This window comes from Peromyscus californicus, unplaced genomic scaffold, assembly GCF_007827085.1.
Source record: "Peromyscus californicus insignis strain IS unplaced genomic scaffold, ASM782708v3 Scaffold_6__1_contigs__length_162567912, whole genome shotgun sequence".
Lineage (NCBI taxonomy): Eukaryota > Metazoa > Chordata > Mammalia > Rodentia > Cricetidae > Peromyscus > Peromyscus californicus.
Window position 1 is genome coordinate 43,850,524 of NW_026294584.1, and position 11,002 is coordinate 43,861,525.

Consider the following 11,002-nt stretch of genomic DNA (forward strand, 5'->3'; position numbering starts at 1 on the left):
GGCGGGCCGTCACTCGGGGCCAAGGCCCGCCCCCCTCGGGCAGCCGTGGCCGCCCTCACCCCCTAGGGACGCAGGCACGCCCTCTGCTCCGCCCACTGCCGCACAGGGGCGGGGCCAGGCGCTGCCCCGAGGCTTGCCCCGCCCCGCTTCCCAGCCTCTGCAACCCAGGTTTGAGGCAGCAAGTGTGGAACTTTATTTGGTTGGTGACTTCTCTAGGCCTCCCCAGTTTCTTGGAGAGCCAGGAGTTGGACTTGAAGGATTTGCCTTCACTTAATGACAGCGGCATTTTTGATAACCCACTGCTGGGCCCTCCCGTAGCGAAAGACGCTATCTCCTGGCACACATCTGGTGGGCTTCTCTTCCAGGAGCTTTGAAAATGTCAGTGGTTCCCAGAGCACTTGCGAAGTTGGTGTCTCACCCTCTGACTTCTTGGAAGCTACAACAAAGCACAGGACACATTGAAAGTGCATCTCCGAAAGTACTAGAAGGATACTTAAGGAAGGCGTGATGCGATACGTTTGGAGGGACCAGAAAGCTGGTCTTCACTCTTACCAAGAGGGGAGATTTTGGGACTGCCATTCCTGACCTCTTAGGGTTCTGGATTCCTTCTTCACCAAAACCCACTGCCAGTGTAGTCTTCGTAGCGCTCACCCTTTTCAAATGATTCAATCTGCAGCCATATTAACACTAAAGTAATTTAAGGGACACACTCATCACATGCCTCAGTGCTTTCCCAAAATGTTTTCTCATTTTCCTTCTCGTCTTGGAGTATGAATAACACACTTTTTCTACCTTTAGCATGGATGGCGTCACATTTCTAGATGGTCTTTCTGGCTTCACCTGTTCTTAGGGCGTTGTCTATTGATGAAGGATCTTAACTGCTGTCCTCGGTTCAGGGCGTGGTTTGCCTCTTAGGCAACCTCCTAACCAGCTTCTAACAACTTCTACCCAGATCTCTCACACACATACACACACAATATCACGGGACAACATTTGGGGGACAGAGGAGATATCAGCTTGGAAATGCTATGATAGAGGTTGGAGAGATGGCTCAGTACTTAAAGAGAACTTGTTGCTCTTGCAGAGGACCCAGGTTTAATTAACAGCACACAACTATTAGTAACTCCAATTCCAGGGAATCTGATGTACTCTCTTCCTATCTCTGGGTACCAAGCACACATGTGGTACACAACATGTAGGCAAAACACTCATACATAAAATAAAATTAATAAAATAACCAGGCTTTGGAGGAGAAACCTGATGTGGGATAATCTTTTTGTACACTGTGAAGATGTGTCTCTGCCAAGGCACCTTCTGATTGATTTAATAAAGAGCTGAATGGCCAATAGCTAGGCAGGAGAGGATAAGCAGGAGTTGGGGGTGGGGGAGGAACTTGGAGAATCTGAGGCATGCTGGGGATTAAGCCAGTGAGATGCAGAGGTAGTTAGATGTACAGTGTGGAGGAGAGGTAAAGAGTCATGTGGCAGAATATAGATTAATATAAACAGGTGAATTTAGATTAATATGTTATAAGAGCTAGTTGGAAACAAGCCGAAGCTAAGGCCAAGCTTTCATAATTAATATTAAGTCTCTGTGTCATTATTTGGGAGCTGGTAGTTCAAAGAAAGTCTAACAAGAAAGACCTGCTATAGAGACCCTCTTTTCCCTTGGCCCATAGTTATTGGGAGTCAGGTAGGGACATGGTCATGAAACCTGGCAATTTCCAAGAACAGGGAATGGGAAGGAGATCTGTGGAAGAGAGAAGAAACTAGAGGTGGGGTGAGGCTGGACTCTTTAAGCAAGATGGACCACTCTGCTTCTTCAGCTCTTTTATACATTGATCCATTTTTTTCCCCCTCACTACAGGTGGTTTTAGTTGTATATGGGTTAAGGAAAAGCATAGGTAGGGATAGAATGGAAGAGACGGCAAACCGGTGCAGGCAGAGCAGAGAAGATGAAAGGAGCCAATGTAGGGGTGGTATAATATAACCTGTATCCCTCAAAAATGACTGTCTTAGGCTAAAGCTATGGTTGGTGAAGTCAGTTGCATGTCTAATATACAGATGTATTTGACACCCCGAAACCCTTCAGTGAGGCCCAAATACTTAATGGAGAAAATCCAAGCCCATTTTTATATACTATACAAGGTCCTTCTTGGTCTAGACTGTCTATACCTTTGGTGTTCAGTACAAGTCTAACACAGAGCTCCCCTCCATGGGTGTTCTCAAATGAGAGACAATATATGAACTTTCTTACTATACCTTCTTCTATAAACCCCTTTCCACCCTCTTCTCAGCCCTATCTCAAAGAGACTTGTGGGGCCCTGAGACTCATACTTTTTGTTGTCCTTTCAAGACAAGGTCTCACTAAGTAGCTCTAGCTGTCTTGAAACTCACTATGTAAACCAGGTAAACTCATGAGATCTGCCTGCCTCTGCCTCCTGACTTAGCCTTTGGCCCTTTAAAGCCATTTTCCAGAAAGTATGATATGCACACATCTGAGAGGCTTTAGGTTGTACACAGATAAACATTTTAAGCTATATGTACCTAAATGTCAAAGCAATGTTGTCAGCAATTATAGTATTTAGTTTAAGAGGTTTGTTTTTTTTTTTTTTTTTTTTTACTTTAAAATGCATCATTATGGCAAAAACTATGAAAGCAGTAGATGATATCATTCAGGAAACCCTATACTTTCTTGAGCCTTCTCTAATTTTGAGTATCAGAATAGTCTAGCACCATCTTAAGTTTCCTTCTACAAGGAAAAGTAGTGGGGTTAGGGATTTAGCTCAGTGGTAGAGCGCTTTCCTAGCAAGCACAAGGCCCTGAGTTCAGTCCTCAGCTCTGGTTAAAAAAAAAAAAAAAAAAAAAAAAAAAGGAAAAGTAGTGTTTGGACCCATCAGGACAGACGCCAGCTCAAGCAACTCTCTAAGCCCGGCAGATTCTCCCTCCAGGCCACATCTCAGTGTTGTAAGGCACAGTGCGGAGAGAGGAGAGCTTACCATCTTTCTTTGCCCTTCTCTGGCAGACTGGAGCGAAGATGAGCTTAGGATACATTTTTTTCTGTTTCCTCAAAGCATAGACTTCGGAATACCTCCCTTCAGTCTTGAAATCATTCTCAGTGGAAAACCTTAACCAACAAAAGTACACGTGGTTGATCTAGGGCTGTGGGTTACTGGCTAGTCACCTAAAAGTCAGCCACATCCTCAGAGATCCCAAGCGAGAAAGGACAATGACCAGGGGTTTGGGGTTATTGGTTAAAAAAAAAAAATGGAGGAGTTGGGATAGTGGTCACACTACAAACCTTTCAGCTAATTCCAGAATCCCCTGTCTTCTCAATATGAGACAAACTCTCCTCCTATGAATAATTTCAAATAAAACCTTCTTATGTTTATTTAAAAAAATTGCTCATGTGTGTGCATGCATCTGTGCATACAGAGGTGCATATGTGTGCACGCAAGTGTGGAGGACTGCTGTGGAATGTTCTGTATGGCAAATGTGTTGCTCTGATTAGTTAGTAAATAAAACACTGATTGGCCAGTAGTCAGGCAGGAGGAAGTGTAGGCGGGACAAGGAGGAGAATAACTCTGGGAAGTGGAAGGCTGAGTCAGAGACACTGCCAGCCGCCGCCATGACTAGCAGCATGTGAAGATGCCAGTAAGCCACAAGCCACGTGGCAAGGTATAGATTTATAGAAATGGATTAATTTAAGATATAAGAACAGTTAGCAAGAAGCCTGCCATGACCATACAGTTTGTAAGCAAAATAAGTCTCTGTGTTTACTTGGTTGGGTCTGAGCGGCTGTGGGACTGGAGGGTGTCAGAGATTTGTCCTGACTGTGGGCCAGGCAGGAAAACTCTAGCTACAGAGGACAGAGATATGTGTGGGTGTCTTCCTCAATCAGTCTCTTACTTTGTGAGACGGGGCTGTCATTGAACCTTTAGTTTGCTAGACTGTCTGGCCAGGAAACTCCAGGAATCCTCCTGTCTCCGCTTCCCAGTGTTGACAATCCGAGTTTGCACCCCACAGCCTGGCCTTTTGACCTGGATGCCAGAGATCAAACTTCAGGCCTGAAATGAGTGCAGTGAGCACTTAACTGAGCCAACTCCCCAGCCTTCCAAAACTTCCTCTTATTTTGTATCCTCATAGCATTTGCTCCTCTGGTCCTTAACTCACACTTTCATTTTGCTGTCTCCTCCAAACAGACCTTAGAATACATTTTCCTTCATTCTTGAAATCATCATCAGTGGAAAACTTTACTTTTGCATTGCTGTGTTTCTTTCATTAGCATATAAGTGATATCATAGGTCAGAGTGTCTTCTTTTTTGGTTTCTTTGTTTCATTTTGTGTTTTTGTTTTTTCAAGACAGAGTTTCTCTGTGTGGCCCTGGCTGGCCTGGAACTAGCTCTGTAGACCAGGCTGGCCTCGAACTCACAGAGATATGCCTGCCTTTACTTCTGGAGTGCTGGGATTAAAGGCATGTGCCGCCGCCACCCTGCTTTTTTTTTTTTTCTTCCTTTTTAATGAAAAAAATGTTTTCCATACAAAAAATTTTGATCATGATTTCCCTTCCCTCAATTCCTCTCAGATCCTCCTCATTCAACTGTTTTCTCTCTCTCTCCAAAAAAAGAATTAAAAAAAAATAAAATAAGAAACACAAAAACCCACAAAAAAAAAAAGAAAATCTAAACAAACAAGCAAAAGACCAATAAAATGCTAAAAACAAAGATCAATTAAATTAAAAGTCCACAAAAAATACCATTGGTTTTATTTTGTTGTGTTGGTCAGCTCTTCCTGGGTTTGGGCCCTGTCCTGAAATGTAGTCAATACACCTAGTGAGACTCCATTGGAGAAAACCACTTTTCCCTTTGCCTGTGGGTCTTAATTGCAGATAGTTCCTTGGTTACTTCTCAGTGCTGGGACCCTTCTGTCTCGAAGCTGCTTGGGTCTTGTACCAGCTGCCACAGTCTCTGAGTTCCTGTGTGCCAAAGTGCGGCCCTGTCTCCACTCCCTGATGGTAAGGCCCTGCTGCTGAAGACAGCACTTAGCTCATGGAACACGAAGGCCGTCTTAGGTGTTTTGACATCTCCTTTACAGCCAAAGCCGCAGGAGGACGCTTCTCCGTTGCATCCTCTTCCAGTCGGCCTTACCCTAAACCCCCTTGGGTTCCCATGTGTGTTTGCTAAATGACCTAGCAGTACGCACAAGGGAAAGAGAAGAGAAAAAGCGAGTGAAAGAAGCATAGCAAGAGCTGGCACTTCACCTAAACCACTGGTGTCCCTTGGCTGCAGGGTCACCTATCCGGATCATAGGGAAGACTGACTTCAGATCTGGCCTTAACTCCTTTTTCCGAGGCATTGTGAGAAGGCAGAAGTTCTTGGTGGGTTTGCGCCGATGGCAAGTTTCCTGAAGGGGAAAAAAAAAGAGCAAAGGAGGAAGGAAGCTGAATGCCTACAAGTTTACAGACTGAGCTGAGTTCCTGGACTAAATGAGAGTGGGTTACGGGGGAAATGATGCACCCAACCCACCAGAGGGAAAAGTGGAAACTCAGAAACCACAGCGAGAGGAGTGGGAAAACACGAGATTTGTTGTCAGGTACCTTTCCCAGAGCTTGGTCCGTTTCCTGAGTCACTGGCTGAGCTACTTAGTTATGGGCTCCTGAAAACGAGTGGCAGAGGGAGTTCCTAGGTTTGGGGAAAGAGTCTATGGCAGTCACAACTGTGCCCTGCCCTAAGTTACTCCATATTGTGTAAAACAGCGACTCTCTAGCTGTGCCTTTCTCCAGGTTTCTTTGGCTTCATTTTGAGTGCAAAGGCAGAGGAGGAGGATTCTGTATTTCGTAACACACAGAGAAACCTTCTCCCGTTCAGCACCAATCCTGTGGCAGACTGGAAAGTAACTTATTCCTAAAACTGCAAGGTAAAACCATATCAGAAAAACCCGAGACCTTACTGGACACAACAGACCAACGGCTCTCTCCTGAACTCCATAAAGAGGAAGACACCTAACACTGATGGAGGCAGTCCCAGAGACCGGTCATGTGACCAGTGTGTGTGCCAGGGGACTGACAGGTTGAGAACTCATGACTGCCCCTGAGGCTTCAGCTCAGCTTGGTCTCCACCACTTGGCAAGGCTTCCTTGATTGTCTGCCCAGCCACCCATTCCATCATCCATCCAGGCCCCATGCTGCGCCTCATCACCATGGCCCTTTGCCTCCCAGCTCAGCTGGACCCTGAAACACTGCCACTCAGCTCCGAGCTTCAGGTACCTTTCCAACTGGGGTCTTCTCCAAATGGCTTGTTAATCTTATCTAACTACTTCTGGTAATTCTTTAGCATCCATTCTAGCTCTCTGCCTCTGCCTCCAGTAAGATCTCTTTAAGCTTCCTAAACTCTGCAGCCTCTATAATAGCCATTCGGAAACCTTCATGTCTATAGATGGATAGAGGGACAGATAGATTTGCTGTGTGATGTGTAATGTGTACAAAATGCAGAGGTTTTTTTTATTAGTAGTTAAGATTGTCATCAAACGATCTGTGTCTGCCAGCAGTCAGCTATCAAGGGAAATCAGGACTGCCTGGCAAATTGCAGCCAACCAGAGAAAGCAAAGTCGCCTGTGAGTTTATTGTTATTCAGTGAATTCTGACATGGGGTGAAGACACAGATGGGCCTCTCTGTGTCTCTGACACGGCACACTTAGACCCAATCAGTGAATTGCTTGGGAGACCAAATATTTAGGAGTAAAATGGGAAACAGACCCATGGAATACTACCTTCCTTCCTTGGAGATAGCTGCCTTATCTACTACATTCTTTTCTCTGCTGTGGAATGGCTATAGAATGAAAGGTCTTATGAGGTAATAATTTTACCATTCCTGAAGGTCACATAATCAAAGGCTTTCAGACTCTTAAAAGTCATCCAGTGTGACTGTCCATCTGGCACTCGTATCCCACCCATAATCTCCCTGCCAAGTGATCCCGTTGTCCTATACAAAAAAAAAAAAAAAAAGAGCAAACCCAACACAAGAGGTTGGTGAGCTGGCTCAGCAGGTAAAGGCACTTGCTGACCCAGCCTGGAGACCTGAGCTCCAACCCCGGAACTCACTCCACAAAGCTGTCTTCTGATTTCCACATATGATCTAATATATGCATGCCTGTTCTTCCTCCTCCTCATGTAACACACACACTAATCATCATGACAAACGGTGCGAATAATAAGCTTCCTCTTCAACCAACCAATATCCATCTCCTTGTAGCTTTTTTCAAAAATAGTTTAAACAGAAGGAATCCAATGCCTCCTGCACAGCATGCTCAAAAATTTTGAAGATAACCACCACGTACCTCCTAGGCTGTTTCTCCCAAGATAAGCATCGTCAATAATTGGAACTGTTCACCTGATTCAGTTTGAATTGCCTTATTCTCCTGATTTATCTCTCGAGAGAAAGTTCCGATCAATGTTTTCCTAATGTGAGGCTGTGTAAAAGGAGACCAGGATGCTGGGAGCAGCAATCCCATGTTACTTCCCAGCCCTAAATATCTATTGAGTAGTCACAGCCTCTCCTGAGAACCTCCCTGAATCACACCATCTCAAACTCCCACTCACGTTCCATTTCCTGTTCCTGATTTTCAAAGCGCCTGTCACATTATGGGTGATCTGCGTGGTTGCTTCTTTGCCTGTGGTCTGCATAGATAAGTCACTAGACTTCAGCAAAGCAAAGATGCTACTTGCCAATACACCCCTAGTCTCTCAGCCTTCATGGGGTCTGGCACACAGTAGAAGAGACAGGGTGTCACTTGACATACTAAGCTCTTATTTTCATAATTTTAAAATCTTTTTTTTTTTTTTTTTTTGGTTTTTCGAGACAAGGTTTCTCTGTGTAGCTTTGCGCCTTTCCTGGGACTCACTTGGTAGCCCAGGCTGGCCTCGAACTCACAGAGATCCGCCTGGCTCTGTCTCCCGAGTGCTGGGATTAAAGGCGTGTGCCACCACTGCCCAGCCCTCTGTGTGCCCTTTCAATCTTCATTCCCATTGCCTTAATCTTTTCGTTTTCTAATTTGGGTGCTTAGAAATGAAAATCTGGGACTTACTGAGGGATTTGGGGGCTAGTATGTTGGTTGGTTTAGTTTTGGTTTGTTTGGGTTTGGAGGTGCCAATCTGCACCTCAGGTCAGTTACCAGCATAGGACTTTAGCAACACTGGGTCTTGTATCCATACCTGGTCCATATTAGGAGTAGAGATAGGGTTATACTGTGCAAAACAAAGCCACTTAGGCATTCTCATAGGAGACAGTGCTAGGACCAGAGTCACTTAGAAGGGGCCGAGGGCAACAACTTCAGCTTGCTTACTGGAATCTATACTGTGCGTGGGCACAGGAAAGAATACTTTGTTTGCAAGGAGTCCTAGAACCAAAACAGTGTTGGGGGTGTGTGTGCAGCAGGAAGAGTAAAGATACCATGCTTTCCAGTCTTCAGAATCAGAGCCTTAACCCTGTCCACTGATACAATCCCACTCGTGCTGCTTGCTCATGAGGACGATCAGGTCCTGCGCCTGACCTCGGGGACTCACAAGGGACAGCTTTGGGAAGACAGCATTTTGTGCACTTGGGTTATGTGTTTGCTTGGTTCCCTACTCTGTGTTAAGGAGAGCAGCTCTGATCCACATTTGTTTCTTTCTTAGAAACACATTACACCCACTGTCTCAACAAACACTGAGGTTACTGTCAAAGGGCACAAATTCTGAGACCCAGGGGACCACAGACAATGAATGCACGAGTTCTTTCTCAGTATCCACCACTGCGTTTTGGCTGCCACCCATGCAGTGACTACAGAAGTACTAACTCCAGTTCACATTTTGCTCTGAGGCTAGCCCATTCCCAGACTCTAATCTCTGTTAGATTCTTCTCTTCGTACTTTCATTTCTTCCTGTTAGACTGGGCCTGCTCTCCAGGCTGTCAACATCTTTCTTAGCTCCTGACTCTTAAATCAATTTTCCTCACTTCCTCTGCTATTTTGAATTTAGTTCAAATTTTCAGCATTGATCATCTCAACTATGAAAGTAACATCCTAACTAATCCTGCTGGCTTTTGTCTCTTCGGTAACTAATGCACCTCCCTTCAACCTGCAAATGTGCTTTCTAAATCACAAATTTCTCTCTAGATCTCCATGAAAGCACCTCACTTTCTTATGTCTCCAAGCCTTCCCAATTCCCTCAGATTGGAACATTCTCCTTTTCTTTTGTGGTGAGACACCTCCCTGATTACTCCCCTTTCCCCAACAGGGAGATTCTTCTCTAGTCTATATCATTTCCATATCTTAAGTATTCTTGGATTATTCACATATCCTGGTACAGTAGAATTCTTTTAATGTGTATCCTTTTCTGATCTACTGGATTCCAAGATTCTTCAAGGTAGAATTTATCCTATGATAATCTTCATAGTCATATTCTAGGTTTTAGCTTACTGAATATGTTCCACAATTATGTTTTTTTACTGTTTTGTTTTGAGACAGCAGGGTCTTGTAGCCCACACAGACTTTAAACTCACAGCCATTCTGATTTCACGGAATGTATGGTCAGTGGGCATGAGAAGGAGGTAGTTAGCATCTTGGCAACCCTTCTCTAGGTTCAGTTGGCTTTCTCCGAGTTGACTCTAATCCCTCCCTCCCTCTGGTCCATACCTAGGCTACCAGGAGACTTTCTTGGGCACCATTACCTTGAGCTGGAATTCCGGAGGAAAGTATTTCGGAGCACCATCGTTTTCCTCCTGGCCGACAGAGCAGGGAGGGGGGTTGTTGGTCATGAGCAGTAAGGTCATATCCTGATCATACTCTGCCACTTTCATCATGAAACTATTGATTTTGTTCCTTTGAGTCAGGAATCTTTGCAGTTTACTGGGCTTCAAAGGCTCATAGTACTTGGCCTGAGTAGAGAGAAAGATTTTCAGACAGACGAAGGGATGAGGTCAAGGGAGGGCTAAGGAATCAGTTGGCCAGTTTCCCCCGCCCTGCAGGGTAAGCTGAGAGGTTGAGCAGGGCCGGAACAAACCTGCCTTTAAAACTTTTGGAAGCTCTCTGTCACAGCCTTCCCTTAGAGCTGCAAATAAGCTAGGGGCCTGGGGAAATGCACCGGAAGGGTTTCCATAGTAACCGAACAAGATGATTAAAGTCTCTCTCTCTCTCTCTCTCTCTCTCTCTCTCTCTCTCTCTCTCTCTCTCTCTCTCTCTCTCTCTCTCTCACACACACACACACACACACACACACACACACACACACACACACACTAGCATCTAGTCCTAGTATCACAAATAGAAGTCTTCTGTGGCTCAGCCGGTTGGCCTTTCTACACCTGCCTCTGAGGCAGAGAGGAAACCCCAGAAGCTCAGCTCTTACTTCCTCCAACATCTCTCTCCAGGCACAGGCATTCTTAACTAGCTGTAGAGCAGTTAAAGGAAAGGCAGTCACGAAGCAGAGGGCGTCACTGCAGGTATGGGTGGGCAAGGGGCAGTCACCTCCCCACTTGCTCTTCTCTGAATAGGAAGACCAGGGCAGAAGGGAGGGAGGAAGCATGGATTACACATATTTTCTCTGATTATGTTTTCTCTACTGAAGAATAAAATGAACTGGGACCACTTTCTCCCTGAGTCTCTCCGCCCACCTCACAAACAAATCCCAGTACATATCCCAACAGCCTCTCCTGTTTCCCCATCCTGGAAACTGGGGGATACTTGGAGGTATTAGGGGTACTCTGTGTCAGATCTCTGGGCCCATTGCTGAAATTCACCCTTAGAGGTCTTGGGGGCTTTTCCACCTACCATATTTGGATGGACTGTGTAGTGTCTGAGGTTCTTAAGGACAAATTTTGATTGCCCTGTCATATCAAATATCTAAAGATAAGAAACAGAATTTAGTGGTCTCAAGTCACACCTCTCCTCACCCCCCCCCCCATCCCCCGTGTGTGTACTGGTAGAGAGAAGTAGACATCAGGAGTCTTTCTTTCCACCTTATTTTTTGA

At 45.3% G+C, this 11,002-nt stretch overlaps 1 protein-coding gene across 2 annotated transcripts; it reads right to left on the reverse strand.

The window, feature by feature from the left end:
- Positions 1-332: 332 nt before the first annotated feature.
- On the reverse strand, positions 333-9,955 carry Tsga13 (testis specific 13). 2 transcript variants are annotated; one of them, XM_052719307.1, is made up of 3 exons: positions 9,704-9,955; positions 5,260-5,402; positions 333-436 (listed from the first exon to the last, which is right to left on the reverse strand). In XM_052719307.1, exons 1-3 carry the CDS (start codon positions 9,833-9,835, stop codon positions 415-417), a joined length of 297 nt encoding a protein of 98 aa, XP_052575267.1. In that variant the 5' UTR covers positions 9,836-9,955; the 3' UTR covers positions 333-414. The 2 variants fall into 2 exon arrangements, 1 of the variants encoding a protein (XP_052575267.1); XR_008214209.1 differs by lacking the exons at positions 333-436; positions 9,704-9,955 and adding an exon at positions 7,335-7,552 and having other exon boundaries at positions 4,746-5,402.
- Positions 9,956-11,002: the final 1,047 nt, after the last annotated feature.